This window comes from Trichoplusia ni, chromosome 8, assembly GCF_003590095.1.
Source record: "Trichoplusia ni isolate ovarian cell line Hi5 chromosome 8, tn1, whole genome shotgun sequence".
Classification (NCBI taxonomy): Eukaryota; Metazoa; Arthropoda; class Insecta; order Lepidoptera; family Noctuidae; genus Trichoplusia; species Trichoplusia ni.
This window is the reverse complement of record NC_039485.1, coordinates 13,463,999-13,482,966: the sequence shown is the minus strand read 5'-3', so window position 1 is coordinate 13,482,966 and position 18,968 is coordinate 13,463,999. Positions and strand designations below refer to the sequence as shown.

Genomic DNA, 18,968 nt, shown 5'->3' with positions numbered 1-18,968 from the left:
TACTAGTTGTTACAGTGCTGTGGCTACGTTTATGTTTGTTTAGCATGTTAGGAAGACAATGCTGGAATAGTTTTCGAAGAACTTTTATTGTTTTTTTTTCATCTATGCTAGTATATCAAAGTTGAGGAGTTTATTTGAAAGCACAAATCTCAGGATTTACCGGGACTATTTGATTTCTTTCTTTAATGTTAGATAGCCCATTTGTACAGGAAGGCTATTAGGTATATTATCTATATTAGCTATATTCAGTAATGAAAGCAGATCAGTTATGAAATTTGTTACAAAAACGGGATTAAGAGTCTTCTAAGTCAATTTATAACTTTCATTTTTTTCTCTTGGATACATTTGGGATTTTGGAGGTTTCATTTTATTTTAAAATAAATGTTTTGGTAGTACATAGTGATGTACTATTCATTTTAAAATAAAACCAACTTATTGCGTAAAACATTTTAAAAACACCAACCTCAATATTTCACCAACAATTCATCCATTCCCACCAGCAAAAACTTTCCCGATCACATAGAATTTCATCAAAAGTTTCATTTGAGGGATAGAGGTGTTGTCACAAATCTTTTCATTTCGTATGCGTGGGGCTGACCGTCTGGCCGGGACACCGACGCGACGCCGACACACGCACGTAACGCCCTCTGCATTATGCATGAGGTAGCCTCAAAGAGATCGCTCATTCTTGCGTTATCGACAACTAACTGCTGTATTTTACCAGTTTTTTTTCTTAGTTTTTGGGCGTCTTATTGAAGTCCAGTATCCAGGTTGGCGGTTTGATTTTGAATTAATAATTTTGTGATATAAGATTTTAAAAGATTAATGCGCCTTGCTGGCAAAACTGTTTGTCGAATGTAAAGTATTACGTAGTTTTGAGCAACATAAGAGCGTCAAATTTCGTACTTTAAAAATTATCTACATTCTATATAATGATCTATTTCTTACTTTATTTGTTTAAAAATAATCATATGTTAACAGAATTGTACCATAGAGAAGGGTGCCTATCACCATTGTCATGTAATGCTACTATACTTTTTTGTTTTCATCTATGTAAGAAAATTTTACTCAGTTCGCACCAGAGTTCAATTTAATTTGTATTATACGTACGTTCAGATACTGTTTGATCAAAAACAAATTGTAGCGTCAGCCGTCCTTTTGTATTTTGATATTTGCGAGCACAAAAGAGAATTTTCTAATCCCGAGGATTATGCTTATCTAATCCCTGGCGATAGGGATTTCTATCTAAGCATATTTATCGAGCTATATCTGTAACAACTAAACCGTCAATCCCTTTGTTTAAGATAAGTCTATTTTAAAAAAAGTCTTGAATGCGGATGTGATATCGTCAATTTTCACAAAATAGAACTGTTAAAATTCGATAAAATAATTAAAAAAAAATTGATTTTATATTTCATATCGGATATTACAAGTATACGAACAAAACTGTACAGTCACGTTTGATAACGTCAGTTGCAGTTTTTGTATTAGTATCAAACCAGTTTTGTGTGATAACCTACGTAGCAATGGAAACGTTGACTGGGTACGACAAAATCTATTTATTCTATCGGTCAGTTTATGTAAAAATACGAATACATTCATTGAAATAGGTAACTGTCCACTGCTGGGCAAAGCTCTCCCCCAAATCTTTCCACGATTCTCTGTTCGTGACCTCTGAGTAACAATTACTTCTTACTAATTCTAATCAATGAATTATCTCTATCCTTTTATATGTAGAACTATGTAGGTAAGCGTCCAAAATGTTTCATTGACCTGACGGACAAAAATGAAGTCAAAGTTCTTATTGAACCTTTGTGGAGAGAATAAAGGTCGTGAGCTCACTATTCCTTTTAAATAACACACATGCCAGTTATTCTTGTACTCGGATAGTAGAGCTGTGGTCGGTGCCCCTAGCGTAATGTCTGCTGAAGACTCGTCTCAAATGTCCACATTTGCATAGACATCGTTTAAAATACATGAAATATACAGCGCAAACCAAAAGCGACTATCTGTCACTGCGGCTAACTACGTCAGAGACAAGCCTTACAAAGAGGCTTCGCGTTTAGACTAAAATAAAATTCACACACTTAACGTTGTTCATTTATTAGACTAGAAAATTATTTGAATTACTTTACAACTTAATAGTAACGATAAAACAAAGTCTTACATAAATTATTTATCTATTATTGCATTTAGATCACGTTACAATGTTGAACATAATAATATACGTACTAAATCGAAATACACTCACAGGATTTATTACTAGAATCTCTTAACTCACTCAAATTTCACTTTGGCTTAAAAACTAACTGGTCAACGATACCAATAAATATGAAATGTATTTCACAGCCACGACACAATATACATATATACAGGTACGCTGGTCATCTTATCACCAACATATAACTCCAAAAATGACCACTGGGATGTACTAAATATAGTATTAATAAAAAGTAAAAGGATTTGAAATATTAATCAAACATATTTTTTATCCAAATCCTCATGTATGTGTTATGAAAGCTCTCTCAATCTGGTCTATCTTTGATTATTATGATGGCACCATCAAGCTGCCCCTAGTTAAAACTTACGGATGTCGCATCTGCACATTTAATAACTAAATATCTGTCTTTCCTGACAGAAAAGTGCAAGGCACTGGAGTATTTCCAAATACTTAATAAGTTTATTCCATTTACTCATTAATCAGTCTCTATGTCTGGGCTTGTTCAGTATTCGTCTTGTTGTTCCTTCTTTCTTTCATCAATAAGTATAACATGTCCGGTACCCACGTGACTAATAGTATGACTAGAAGGATGTTTTGAGCTGTTATGCAAGTTATATAGCTGCCCGTGTAGTCTCTTATCCAGCCTAGGAAGTAGCCTGCCGGTGGGACGATAATACCCATTGTCAGCATACCCAGACCAACGGCAGCCGGGACTTGGTCCATCCTGCAATTCTCCGATATGGCAATATTCCTCGCGACGATGATCATACTCCTTCCGAAGCCATAGAGGCAGGACATGACGATCAGCACTTCGATATTCGTCTGATACGCTAAAACTGAAAAAGAAATTGATATTTAGTCGAAGCGAGTCGGCAACTAATAGATATGGTATTACCGTAAAGTGAACAATATGCTTATCGACTATCAAATTCAAATCGATAAATAGTTTCGTCAAGGTCGTTTTTTATTCTTCTTTTATAAGTATTAAAACGCGGGGATATACTTCAATACCCACAAAAATTATCGCATTTGCTTGAAAGTCTCATTTCATATGCTGCTGATCATTTCTGCAATACGCAGATCCCCCATGACAGTTTGCGATTTAGTTTAAAATGCAGTTTAGGATAATTCAGATTCTGTTCTGTCTCATAAACTTCTAAAAACCTTTCGCTATTGGTATAATACATCGTATCATAAGTATCGCGAGATATAGGTACCAACTATTGGAAGACTATTTCTTTCTACTTACTTTGCCGGATAACGATGAGCCACACGCATGTTCCAATCAACATCCATCTTGCCTTAATTTTGTATTTGTCTTGGAATATCGGCAGTATAAGCCTCCCGCAGATGTCCGCGGCGGCTACCGCTGACATGCAGTTGGCTGTCTGCTGCTTATCCATCGATGCCACATGCTACAAAAACGTGAACAAAAGAAAAACATCAGTTTCGAATGAGTCATGACTTTTTATAACTCGGATTATCGTATTTATTGATAACACATTCGTAATTTACGATCAGCTGATTCGATTGCATTTTTTGGTAAGAGACGATGAATGGAGGTATTTTGATACGCATTTTTAATTTTCCATTTGAGGAATGGGAAAAAGGGCCGAAGTTTGATTGGATTTTTAAATTTCTATGCTTAGCATATTGCTCGATACAGTTTAATTAATAATTAATTAGTAGAATCATTTTAATTTTAGACGTTCATCTAGTATTTAGTTTAGGTTTGTTTATGCAAATTTAGATTAAGGTATAGAGATTAATAAATTTTGATAAATCTTTATCGGTTATCAATTAGCGAATCCTGATTCTTTTCTTATAGACCGATAGAATGTATCGATTCTAATTCCGTGTTGGATAACATAGATATTTAATAATTGATTGATATAATTATATTAGGTTTTCGAATGTAGTTCAACACTGCTGTCTTTTACACCAAAAAAAAAAATGTGACAGGATTTTCTTGGGATTATGTGGTACTTCGATAATTTAAAAAAATGGCGTAAATAACATAGAAGTGTAGTTAAAAAAGTGGATTGTCTCGTTCTTGTCTATAACAAAATCGAATTCATAACGAACTCTAAACACCGACATCGAAAGAATTTTTAATATTTTTGTTGCGTTTAGCGCGTTGTGTAACATATCTCATTCTGATAATTTATGATGTAATTACAAATGAAGAAAAATATTTACCTGTAAGAAGAATGGGTACAGCATGCTGAAGTTTTGAATTGACGTGACAGCCAAGGCAGTTCCAATCACGATGTTAAGAAACCGCATGTTCGAAAGCAGTGAGATGCCAAACAGATCGTATAGTTTGGTCAACATATTTTGCTTTTTAGGCGTGCCATTGCCATTAGATCCTGAAACAATAAAACATTTATTGTATTTAAAATAAAAAAGAACATTTTCTCATTCGCTTTCAAAGGCTGGCAAAGGTTGCCCAATCTAAGGTTGTAATTTTACGTATAAATCAAATTGTATATGCAACACACCAGTTATTGGATTCAACCTTCACCGAGATTAAAGCCAAATTCAGGCAATTTGATCACATCATTAATGTTGCTACTATCTTTGATAAGTAGTAATACATCACTAACTTACAATCGTTTACGCCAAGTCGTAAATTGAATTAGCAACGAAAATGCTCATGACAAACTAAACTAGTAATCTATCTTAATAACACCTACGTAGTGATATTGGTTTTATGCTATTGTAAAAACAAATCTTTTAAGACACCAATGACGTGTTCATGACGATCTCAAAAACTTTGATACCAGGATCAGGATACAAAATCTTACAACTAAAGTATGATAGCTAACAATAGCAGTATTGAACAAAATTCGTTTCTTCAATACAACATTTGTACTGTTCGATTTGATAGCCTATAAATACTTATAAAAATGTTAAGTGATTAATGAATATTGAATATTTAAAACGGTCTCATCAGGAGCCAGTAATTTCACTTCGCGGGCTGCTGACCCAAAAAATGTAAGACTTTTAAATTAACACAAAAACATTGCGTTACTTACCATTTAGACCATTTGCGTCTGATTTATTTATTTTGCCACCGTTTAGTTCTTTATTGCTCAGTGTTTTTTTGCTGCCCCAGTTGGCTTTTTCGTTTTCATTTGTTAGTTCAATCTTCTGCGGCTCGCCGTTCGATTGTGAGGTTTTTCTTGAACCTCTGTCTTGTAGTAAATGTAACGTTTCGTCAACGACTACCTCTTCTTCAACTTTCTTTAGGTGCCATTCGACTGGCTGGATCAACATAGTCCCGGCAATCTAAAATTGTATTGAAGTTATTAGGATCCTATTGTGAAATGAAAATATGAATCAATAAGCTAAGAAGAAGTAAAACAATAGCTTACCCCGTGTAAACTGAGAGACGACAGGAGCAAGCACGCGCCACGGAACCCGTAATTTTCCAGAAGATATCGCACTAAGTGCGGCATTAAGGTCTGTCCTACACCTGTGCCCACATTGGCGAGACCCACTGCGCGGCTTTTCTTTAGCTTGAAGTAGCTATTTATAGCCACAAATGACGAGTTTTGGATGAAACCCAAACCCAAACCTGAAACAAGCGTAATACATTAGTTGTATTCTCCGACAATTCACATTTGGGGTAAATAGTCGATGTCCGGGGTTAGATTAGACCCATTCTGAATATTAATGAAATTCGACTCCAAATTATGGCAGGTTTGCGTAAGAGGGTCACAGTAACTTTAATGGTTTTATGCAATTAATTATAAGATAGCTAGCACGTAACTTTCACCGCAGTTTTTTTAGCTAAGTCATGACGTAAAGAAGATTGAAGTTTAGATTGTCTGCAAGAAAAAAGAACAACCGAAGCTTTCAACATTTATCGAAGCATTTGGTAATATGACACTGTTGTTTTTCGTACTTAGAACTGGAAATATATTTAGGGATAAAGTAACCCACCTAATAAAACTCCATACGTTATCACCAAATGGATGATATTCGTCGAAAATCCGCTGAAGAAAATGCCCATAGTACAGAAACATGCTCCGGTGACCGCCACAAATCGAGCTGATGTCAACTTAACAACAGCTCCGGCTATGGGTCCACCAAAATTGGTGACGAACAGCATCGTACTCATTACTACAGCGGCTCCCTGAGTTCTATGTCCCATCGCTTCTAATGCATCTCCATATAATAAACTGAATAGTGACAGCATGGATTGATTGAAAATCTGGAAAAGAATTGGGATTAGTATTTTTTTTACATATTACGTTGAATGAAATACAGGTGACACTGTTAAATTTTGGAAAAGAGATTTAACTATATCGTGGTTTTATCAAAATATCATCTATATGCGAGCAAAAAATATGTAAGGTATTGTTATTCAAACCAACCTCACCGAAACTATGGTTACACTATAATTGTTTACTTGATCTTCCTGACACTTGAAGAAACAATTTTATCTAGTAGACATTGAAAGTGAAACTACCAAGAGTAGATTACACATAAACAACCCACTTGGACACAAGTATGACCAATTGATCATCTCACTAATCATTCGGATCGATGATAACGCAAATACGGTTTACTACCGATGGAGCATTGTTGTGGTCTACAGAGGATGTCAGTAAATTACTCCGACTAGTGGTCGTTACAAGTAGCTTGTAATGGTCTGACTAATACCTGTGTATTTGTCCTGACTTGTACTTACGTTGGATAGCGCCGTCCCGAATAAAACCATCCATCCCCATCCTCCATCAGGCGGTATTAATTTAATTACTTTCTGTGTCCGCGGCGATACCAATGAGTTCTTTTTAGACAGCATCTTTGTTATTTTTCTTATAAATTAGTTAACATAATTTAATTCACGGATTGGTCTTGACTCCTGGAACAAAATGAAACATATTTAAGTTTTATTTTTTATGATACATTCAAAATTGTTGCCTTGTCATTTTCATGATTTACAAATAGTTGTTAATCTCATATTAATTTGATATTTCGTGAATTTTAAAATAAAAAAATAATTTATTGTTTTTTGTTTATAATATTTTGTACTCAACTCGGGTTCAAAGTTTTAATAAATATGCATAAATCTAGCCTGATCTACTAAACTCAATACAAATTACGTAGTTTTACGAGTAGGGTGTGTCGACTGATAAGTAAGTATTATAATTAGATCGAGTTCAGTATGTACGACCTCTTTATCAAGAGTCAACTGTAATAATGGAATCGTAGAGACTTTTAACCCAGCTTTGGTTTTTGAGACAAACAAGATTTTATCCTTTGTTTTCCTTGTTAATTTATGTCATTTTAGGTACGGAAAAAAAGCTATTATTTTTTTCGTATTCGTTTACGATACTGATGGAGTTTTTAGTTATATATTTTTATTGTATCGGTGATCATCCTTCCTGCGCTGGTCTTTGTGACCTGCCAGACTTGAACGGTCTGGCTTTTGTCAACAAGTTACTTTGGTCTAATAAGATGCAGCTGATATCAGAAAAATCCTGCGATTTCAGCGCCGAGAGTGAGCAAAAAAAATTCGGGTTGATAAACTTTTGGATTCCACTTATGATTGGAAATATATAATGTGAAAAACACTAAAAAATATACATTTTTCTTTCCAATCGAGAATTTCTTTCCAATCTCTTTCCTTCACAATCTATTCTGATTCAATTCTGAAACAGTTGCCTCTGAGATGCATGTTATCGGCGCCAATAACTTTACACTATCAGTATCTGCTTATTACACGGTCAAAGACCGTCACACGTTCTGAATGTTTTACGTAACAATAACTAATAGAATTCATTAATATTAGTACAATTTTTATCATGTACGAGTTCGAGTATGATGTTATAATAAACACGTGTTGCCAAGAATCGTTTGACTTTGGTTATGTTACATGACCTGTAACATTAAAACGATAATTTGTTTAAAATATTATGGACATAATATTGAGGTTTTTAAATATTTAATCAGTATAATATTTCAAACCGATTGATGTGTTTTAAGTTCGTTAGTGAAACATATTTAGTTACTCACATCATGTTTATATTAACTGCAACAGTTGAATATTGAAAGTAATCTCTAATAATATTTCTATTAAAATATTCATAATTGAACTTTATCATAAAGCATCAAGGATCAATTTCTTACAAAAACGAAAGGGCGAGAATATGAAAATGTTATTCCCCTCATGACCCCTAGAATGTAAAATATCCGGTAGGGATAAAGTTATCTAAAGATTTTTGTGTTTTTTCGCGAACAGAGTCCTACATCGATAACACGGTATCAACATATTTTGCGATTACATGTGACGCATTTGCGAAGGTTTTGTTTTGTCGGATAACTTTCCCTATTTTAACGCATCTACGTCGAGATTTGAACTATGAACTTTACGATTGTTTTTTTGAGCTTGAGACGCTGTCCCATTCATAACTTTTTTGCGAATGATATGTCTATTTCAGGATACGACATTATCTTCTATTCTTAGCACATGTAATTTTCTGTCTGTTAAGGACTTGTTGTTCTTTTCTTTTTCAATTTTTAGGAGTCCGTACTCAAAGGGTGAATTTGGATCCCTGATACTAAGCATCGCTGTCTGATCGACCGTACATATATACAGAATGTCTATTAAGTTGAAATTTTTATTGACGCTTTATTTTTCTTGCCGCTATAAGAACCAATACTGAAACTTAGGATAAACAAAGTTTTGCAGCAATTGTACCAATTGAGTAACAAATAAGTTATGCAACTAGCTCTCAAATTTATTTGTTATCATTAACATTTGTTTTTATTTGGCCTTTTTGTACCTAACTCTCAGCGTTTTGAGTCCGACTCGGACTTAACCGGTATATTTTGCTGCGTAGTTTGTGTAGTACTTATGGTAGTATCTACATACCAAAACAACAGGTTCACTAATAACCTGCTGAAAGTACTGAAACCCACTCAACGTTATCCTTAGATAAGATTCGACACCAGATTCATAGGTTAATCATAACAAAAAACGGTCAAGTGTGAATCGGACTTACAGTAACTATACTGCAAGTTACCGTACAAATAGGCTAAAGAAAAACAAATTATCAAGTTTATGACTGTAACAAACGTTGCTTAACCATGATTTTGATTTAATTTTTCTATTGTTATCGCTTCGACAAATTTATCATTTGAAAAAAAAAACATGAAGCAGCCTGTGGGCAGACTGAAGAACAGACAAACAGAGGATTGGACAGACAAACAGACGATTGGACAGACTAACAGCGGTCCCTAACCTGTTTGTTTGACCATTATGAAGCTTAAACACATGTTTACAAAGTATCATTTTAATTAGCTCATGGACATTGTAAAAGTTCTCGAGATAAGTCGATGCAAAACAATAAACATTCGAGGTTACTGTACTTTACATAGATTGTGCGTTTGTTTGTGTGTTTCTTCGTGGGAGGTAATATCTCAAAGTAATGGCGCAATAATCAGCCAAGATTTTTATTTCAAGTTCGGTATAAAATATTAAGGTTCTCTGATTGATTTTTGCAGTCGTGACCGTTGTTGTTTTTATTATCAGGATTTGTTTATGTATTAATAATACTACCTGTTGCCCACGACTCCGTACGCGTGGTGGTTCGCGTTTCCGTGGGAATGCAATATTAGTATGGATTCATAAGACGATATTTTCTTATGATTAATTTATTGTTTAGCATTTTCTGTTTTGCCCGTAGAAATTAGTATAGAAGGCTATACCATTATCTACCAATTTTGCATCCGACCAATCTTTATTACATTTAATTCAAATACGTTGTTGTCGTCAAGGTAATTTCGTATCCAAGAGGAAAACATTTTCATATGTTCGTTTCTCTAGTAAATCTATGTGAGTGACTCCGTCAGTCACCGTCATTCGTCACTCTGTCAGCATGTGATTGAATGTCAAAGAAACACTGTTCTAAGGGTAAAAGAAGATTATTTCATTAGAAACGGAGTAATAGTTTATGAGATTAGCTCCATAGTTTATTAGCTCATGTTATGTAACAGCTTAAAAATGTAGGCATCAGTTTATGAAGTGTTTGGTACATCGTTTGCTAATTGAGTTTGCCCGTTAAGAAGGTCATTTTCCATCTCTTCAGTTCGTCATAATTCACTTTCTATTGCCTAAACCAATTTTATTAATGACTAACATACGATTTCTTTATGCAAATACGAAAACTCAAGATAAAGTTTTAGTAAAGGCATAAATTGTTCTGGGTACAAATGTTTTTTTTGGCATTGTACAAGGCCAATGTCATTCCTTGCTTTTACATGTATCCGCGTAAATATTATTACGAAAACATACCGGTGATTTCATATTTACTTCAAACACTAATTTAAATTTTACCGAAAGTGGTTCAGTTGTTTAGAAGAAAAGCATAACATATGGATATTTTCGCAGTTTCGTCATTAAAATACCAAGGTTAATAAAATAATAATATTTTAGTAAGATATTTTATTTACTTTATTTGAACTAGCCTGGCGAGGTTAATTTTTACATAATATTATGTTTAAAACAATTGTTTATCTTTAAATACCTTCCAATTAAACAAAAACTGGCAATCGGAGCTGTAAGAAACATTTGTGATGTAAAAGTTAAATATGCATATCGATTAAATGCGTATTATCGGTATAAGATTACATGAACGAACATTTGTCTTTACGATAAACGTCAAATAAATCGTTATAGAAATAGAAATAGATGCTGTTCAGTATGATTGAATGCTATTAATTGATAATCATGGTCACGGTAATACTGAATACTCGTGGACGAGTAGGTATTAGTATGCAATGTAATGATGTAGGTAGCAAAATAACCGGTGTTTTTATTAAACTAAAAAGTAGTGTCAAAATTGGATCGTCGAAAGGGGAAGTGAAGAAAAACAAAAGAATTTTGTGATTGTTTTCTTTTTCAAGAAATTTTAATATTTACCGATTAAATATTATTAAAATCAGAACGAATTAAATATCTGAAGGTATAGGTTAAAAGACAAAAATCTATCTAAAGTGCAATATTACGAAACACAATCTTGTTTTTTGAACCTCATTATTCATTTACAGTAAATCGTGCCAAAAAACAAAATTTTACGTACAAAAAGAACTCTAATTGCGTTGTTGCAAAGTAATGACGAAGTTTTTTTAGCGTCCGCGCCTGCGGCCGTCATGGGAAAATACCCGTTGCCAATTCACTTGAGTATGTTCCGTGGTACAGGGTATGTCGTGGTACAGGGACAAAAATTCAGTTGTTGAAATACGTGGTACAGGGTAAAACGTGGTACGGGGACACGAATCTTGATTTTTTTCGCATAATTTTCGTTACATGCAATTGAGTTTTTTAATTAAGAATTTTATTACATTATGCAATTTATAATACTGTTATGGTATTACAAAAGGAGTTTGTTAAGTTACGTAACTTTAGTCACCCATGAAATTCGAAGTCATTATGTTTATTTCTCAATTCAGAAATTATAAAACCTTTAACAAGCCTTTTTGATTATTTATTTGTAATGATAATATGTTATTTTGATTCCGTCTGAATGTATCTACTTAACCATATAATTGTTTTTTTTTTCTTGTAAATAATAGTTTTCTTTCCCAATAAATCGACTGCCCAAATGATTCAAGTGACCAAATTCAATAGCATTGTTTTCGCAAATTCTAACTGTAAATGTACAGCTATTCTGTTCGTTTGTTTCAAGGTTACTATGATCAAATACGATTTTGCACTCATAACACGTATGTATTTCGTTGTATAACATATTAAGTTTGTTTAATGCTATGTAAGTGGAACTTTAATTGATAAAACGGTTGTTTGGCGAACGCTATCGAAAATGCAAATGTATACCGATATAATAGTGAATAATGACCCGAATTTTAATGCTGAAGTGTTAATCTTTTTTATATATATATAGGTATTGTAGAGTCTTTTTACATATATCCGCGAAATTAATTGAACAAAAATTTTTATTCAAAAAAACTATTATACTCTCGTAAACTCTGAAAATGATTGTAAGTAAGTACATAATATACCTAATCTAAGCATCACGTTTGAATCAATGCAGAAAATAAATATTGACTTTAAAAACGGTTGTTGTCATTGTTTTTGTGTTTATTTTGATAAGAATGTCAATGTTTTCTCTCGTCTTTCAGATTAGTAATGAAATTTCTTGTAAATAACGTAATCACAGTTGCATTCAAGCGAATGAATCATCTCAACGTGTAATAAACTACACATGTCAAGGAACACCTTGATAAACTAATTTGAATAATTCTATTCTCTTCACTTGGTTATATATACTAAATTTGAATATGATTGTTATTCATAGCACTCAAAATGACTTTTTTTTTAATTGGTGTCATAATGTTCATAGGGGAGGCTTTCGTCCATGAAGTATTTTCTCGGTTTGGTATTTAACCTTGTGTTCAAATACAGACAGAACCACAAGACTACCCCGAAACGATAGAAAACACAATGGAATTAAACACACTTGTTATTAAAATAAAATAAAAAAAATTGTTTGGCCACATTAATACTTAGGCACAAAAAACTTCTGCCATCGACACGAAAAAAATCTCGATCGTACATCAAACAAAGGTATTTTGAATAAACGTTTGAATACTGGACAATCAAAGTACACGTATTTAAGTAATAGTGCATTAGTTATAAAAGAGAGATGGGCCATCTACACAATATCTGTGTGTGCTATCTTGCTTCCACAACTGCTGTCTCACTGTTAAGCGTGGTGGTACGCAACTGAAGGCTTGTTATGGAGATGTCTGTCTCTCAGATTCCTTTACTGAATTAGTGTTCAAGCTCCGCATATGAGAGGGGGACTCCTCTGCAAGTCACTCTTCTGTGACGACTTGTATAATGTATACGTCTGCCAAAAGACGTGTCACGATGCAATTGTTGGTCAGCGACCCCGATAGCAGGGACCATCGCGTTTAGCCAGTCGTTCGTCCTGTCTGAGATTTGAATCTTTTGTTTTCTTGTACATATATAATTGTGGTCTTGTATATTAGTCTCCATTTATTTAGGACATGAGTAAGTATGTTAATTATTTTACGACACGCCTAATACTGTTATGTTGACATGTTCATTTTTGTTCATACTCTTCGAAGAGAGTTTTAGTGCAAGCATTTAATAAGACATAAACTGCACTATAATACTTCACTTTTCTTATTCTTGGACTTACTTTCTTTGTTGTATTCATAACACATGACTGACACAGACGATTGAAATCAGCTGATTTCCACTGAAGACACACAATGGTGTTGCAATATTTTACTACAACTGTGCATTATAGGTACCTATTAAAGACCGAGCCATATCATATATTTTACATTTATGAACAAGAAAATGATAATTCAAGACAGATTTCTTTTAAGGAAAGTCCGATAGTCCGAACTACTTTTAAATGGCTCGACCGATTTTTATAAAACATGACTAAGAACACTCATGCTTCACTTTTAATAAAAAACAAATTAAATAGAAATTGCTCAATCCATTCGGAACCTATGGTGCCATAAACAGACAGACCCATCAAAGTTCTAACAGTCGAGAGTTAAAAAAACCCTGATAAAAAACAGTAAGAAGCCTACTAGAAATTCGTCTTCAAATAACACGAGTAAAAGTTACGAGGGTCTCGTAAAAGTACCACGTTGTTCATGAGCTCAGTGAGTGCAAGTATATTACACTTAAATATCCAACAACTGTCATCACACTCGGTCTTTAACCTAAGTTCTTTCACGCGCGTGTAACTGTGACTTCAGTGCACGAGGGTTTTAGTCTACAAGCGACTAACTGTACAAAGACTAATTCATAGTGTTTTCCTTAAATGACAAGTGTAGGAGAACTTTTTTTTCATTTTAAAATGTTAAGTTAGTGATCTTTCAACAGTTCTTTATTCTTAAATAATTCAAACAAAATATGAACAATGCAATACGACCAGTCAAAGTAATGCAGAGTTTATATTACCAAAAGGGTTCCAACAATGTAAATCGGCTTATACAATGACTTTAAAACAAACTTATTTCTGTCTATGATTTGGATTCATCGGCTTGCTTTTTATTAATATTAATTACAAGTAAGTCCGTAAATCCAAAGTATTGTATTATTAAAATGTCAGTTATTACTTTTTCAATTGGATCACAAGTAGTCTTGATCGTAATCCGCGATCAAAGTCGCTGATAGCGCACACGAAGGACATAGATGGACCGTCAATTTTTTTTGTGGACGCTCAATCTAGTTGGTCAAAACGGCTAGGGAGTATCATTATGTTATTCTTTTATGAAACACTATATCCCCAGAATTATCTCTAACAGTATTGAGACAAGCAGACCGTGTTTCCTGTCAACCTTAAAACTATTGTGAATGTGCTAACTCTGTTATTTTTATATTACATCCGGTTAATCTATCACTACACTAAATCCTTGGTCTCTAACAATAAATATTAAAAAAAAAAACTATTATTTAAAACTTTAACTTGGAACAGAAAGGACATAATATGGAATATTGTCTTTTTGAGTATTCGATAGCATTTATTAAGATTACTTAATTTGATACTGACCAAAGCATTTTTTAGCTGAAAAAGGTCAGCACTGGTATCAGGTCACGTGAGTTCACTACGACGTCACGACAATTACTTACCACTCTAACGACAGGCCTTGATTTCAGATCCCGCTTGGGATTTGCTATCATGTGTTTAATTCACATCATTTGCCTTGACTACACATAATTTCTTCGCATTGGTGTTGGGTTAATATACACCGTGATTTTTTTGTCGTCTTACAAAAGCAGCCCAGTTCATGCATCCAATGACTAGAACACGTTCATGATAAAAAAGGTATATATGAGATTTGAATAAATTTAAAATGCAATTTTTATTCAATATAATGTTGCAATTCGTAGTTTTTTAGAAACACAGCTCTGTTGCGAGCGCGGTCCGAGCCTTGTAACTATAGTGAGGGGCGCGGGCGACGGCGCTTTTATCATTTTTAAGAGTATTTTCAGATTTTTCTTGTTTAATTTTTCTTCGTACTTATTATCTTAGTTGATGATAAAAAAATAATAATCGCGCCTAGGGGTATTATACGTCGGATACATGAACTGGGCTCCTTTTGTAAGACGACTAAAAAATCACTGTGTATAGAATGTTTGCAAACATACATCAGTCAAACATAGGTAAGTACGATAACCGTTCTAGATAAAAAAACACATTGAAATTCTCATATTACCTACTGCAAAAAGATTCAAATTTGTGCTGTATTTGAATCTGAATGACTGGCGTTATTCATGTAAAAAGAGTATACTATAATTATAAGGATGTAATGAGAGGAAAATTTTGTACTATACGGACTGATGGCTATCTTATGATATCATCCGTTCAATTCCGGATAGCTAAAAGCAACTGATTATTATCTAATTTATGTCTATTTGTCACATGTTTTTTGTGGAATAATTTTTCAAGTTGATAATATTTGTCATAACAAACAATGTGCTTAAGATAAAAAAGAACTATTAGATAAGTATAAATATGTGGAATAAAAATGTTGTTTATTGGAATAATCTTGAAGAACAGACAATAGACATGCTAAATATTAATTTAATAATATTATTAAAAATATATAATTGTAAAATAGTAGTCTTTTTAACTTTTTTAATATCTTTATACCTACTACGTGTAATTAATTAACTAATTTATGTCTTTTTTACTTTTAGCTAACAATGGGTTCATACTAAAGTCAGGGTATTAGATGTTTTATTTAAAATACACAGGTAATTTCGTTGTTTATTTAGAAGACATTGAATTGACACGGATCATTATTAGTTCAATAATCTTTCGTAAATAACTTTCAGCTTAAGAAGATAATACCTTGCGCCAGAGATAGCGCCTGATATCTAAATTTAAAGATTAAAAATATAATGTTATAATACTTTATTTAAAAATAAATAATTATATTACTAGCTTCCATTAATTAAAATAATGTTTTTTATTTTCTGAATTAAACATTTTTATAAATCGATCAAAATTTTTTTTAACCCGTCTTCTTTGCCCCGAAATGAGATATCAGTGTTTTATCATATTTATCGAAATTGGATGATACTCAGCAGAGTTTCGATTATGACGTCATTGCAATGTTAAAAAACGTGCGCGCTTTCCTTATAAACGAGGTTACCGGCGCGTCGCAGATACACAACCCTTTTACAAGGTATTACGAAACTTAAAAAAAAAATACGTTGAAGTTAAAAGAGAAAAATTTCTTCAGAACCAAGCGTTGATTATACCCGATATCAACACGCAAAGATTAATTTCAATGAGTTGTAATTTAATTTCAAAAACCCGAACGGCCTAAATTAGCAAAAATATTATGAATATAAATCCTAAACTCATCAAAACGTACTTTATAAAACATTAGCAAATAATTTAATATTCTACCATGAATCGAAATAAATTTGTAATAACGCAGTTGTAATTATTAAATTATTATTGATTTAAAGCAAATATTTATTCAAATTCGGTGGTAAGGTTTCGATTTTTATTCCCGTATTTGTATTTGATTTATTAGTTCCTAGTTCGCCTGGAAGTGCAAATATTGTTATCGAAAGTAGGTCAATCTGTTTGTTTACTATTTTGCAATACACACATCAAATATTTATACATTGATATAATACCGTAACCTAAATTCAGAATAAAAAAAAAACGATTTCATAAAACTTTTTTTAAATAACATTCCGGTTGTTCGAAATTCAAAAAAGGGCGCGAATATAGAGATTCTTAGCTACTCACTCAGCTTTTATGTTTAAATGTCACTGATGCTCCGTTCAAGTCACTCGCTCGTTCAAGTGTCACTGACTCATCTGATGTGTTTTTTTTTTCATGCGGCCGTGCGTCCACGGCGACTTCACAAACATCAATGAGCATTGACATCGTACATCATTAAGTCGCGCGATAATGCTTTATTTTATACCTTAGCGATATATCGCTGTTGCTAAGCCTTCAATCGCGTTTACTTTTGGGGATCGCGGACGCTAAAGCGACTTGCCAATCTTATAGTCATTTCCGTCTCAGCTGTGTTGTGTATCGTTTTGTGATTTTTGTGTCTGTTTGTTTTAAACTAACTTAAACATTTTAGTGTTCGTAAATTAATCTCGAATCATCGATCGGTTGCTAAGCAACGGCAGGAACAAAAACTTGCTTTGTAATTTGGTGAACTGGATCAGCACTCAACACAGCACTTGTTGTAACTGGTTTTTCGTAGTGATTGACAGTTAATGCCCTCGTGTGTGATTAAAATGTCCACGTGGTGGACAATACTTGGGAATGTGGACTTTATAGTAACAGATATACGGTATAAATTATACTGAAAAGTTTGTGAAACTCGATGCAAATCGTTCAAAATTCCAAATTTACAGTAAAAACCGTAGAAAGCCTAGGGCACTGTTATAAAGCAAGCGTAGTCACGAAAAAAAAAATGACGCGTATGACGATCCTCGTCGACAACTGACATGACATCAACTTGTCAATTCAATCCATTTAAATGATTTGATAATCGTTAGTGCTCTGACAAATGTACCTAACTTGTGCAGGCCCAGATGTTAAGTCAGTACAATAAAACTGTGAGATTAAATAAAGTCTACAGCCGTGCAGTACTATACCTATTTGAATAACAAAGTCTAGAAGAATTACGTACAATAATAAATCCGTATGTTATTAAAAATATGTTCCTTCTGACAGTCGTTCGTATTACCTAGGCTTTGTTTCCATTTCACTTCTTCAATTAATATTACGTTGTGGAAAAGAGACAACGCAACGCAATGTAGTGCGCCGTCACGCTTCTACAATTGCAACTATTTTACTTTTAAACTTGGTGGTAGGGCCTTGACTAAGATGTTTCAACTTAAAAGAGGAAAATAGTAAGAGGTTTTTTATTTTTTACTGTAAAACGTGGTTGTAAAGTTTAAACCGCTCACTGGTTTCTGACGTAGCCAAAAGAAAATCAGGCGTGGCATTTTTCTAACCATAATTTTCTTCATCGTTTTAAGCTAGTGATAATTTCTTTGTAACCGAAAGCCAATAAGACATTGTCGCCGGTATCCGACAGTCGACCGGTCATAATATCACTGGGCTACATTCAAATAGCATTAATTTAATGGTATGAAATTCCACCAAATATCCAGACGATCTTATTACATAAAGATACACATGTACGATTGATATCAGCACAGCTGTTTATGACAGGAAGGCGTAATTACAAAATAATATGAAGCAATAAACAATATCACTTGTTATCATATTTTAATGACGAGTCAATGTCCAATTGTACAGTGTATGTTCGTATTGAACATTTAACGTGCAACTTGCCTTATAATTGGCATGATTACTTGGTTCGCTACTTACCTATACGCAATTGTATTAATATAATCGACTTAGAATCCTACTTATAATAGCGAAAGTTTTATGTATGGATGTTTGTTCCTCTTTCACTCAAAAATCACTGAACGAATTTAGATGAAACTTGGTGCACAGGTATTTTATAACCATGATTAAGACATGGGATAGTTTCGATCTGTAGCGGGCGAGCTCACGGGTAGTAGCTAGTCAAAAAATATTATTTCAATATCAAGTCTAGGGAACAAAGTACACAACAAAGTTACACTTGAATACTACTGAAAACATGCTAAATACATTTATTATAACGGTCGAAAATATTTTTGTTCTTTTAAGTTTAAATATCATACTGC

At 33.4% G+C, this 18,968-nt stretch overlaps 1 protein-coding gene across 1 annotated transcript; it reads right to left on the bottom strand.

Moving 5' to 3' along the window:
- Nucleotides 1-2,086: 2,086 nt before the first annotated feature.
- Nucleotides 2,087-17,151, bottom strand: LOC113496399 (monocarboxylate transporter 12-B). Its single transcript, XM_026875588.1, has 8 exons — nt 17,014-17,151; nt 6,921-7,094; nt 6,170-6,440; nt 5,599-5,801; nt 5,260-5,512; nt 4,421-4,590; nt 3,471-3,636; nt 2,087-3,057 (listed from the first exon to the last, which is right to left on the bottom strand). Exons 2-8 carry the CDS (start codon nt 7,032-7,034, stop codon nt 2,708-2,710), a joined length of 1,527 nt encoding a protein of 508 aa, XP_026731389.1. The 5' UTR covers nt 7,035-7,094; nt 17,014-17,151; the 3' UTR covers nt 2,087-2,707.
- Nucleotides 17,152-18,968: the final 1,817 nt, after the last annotated feature.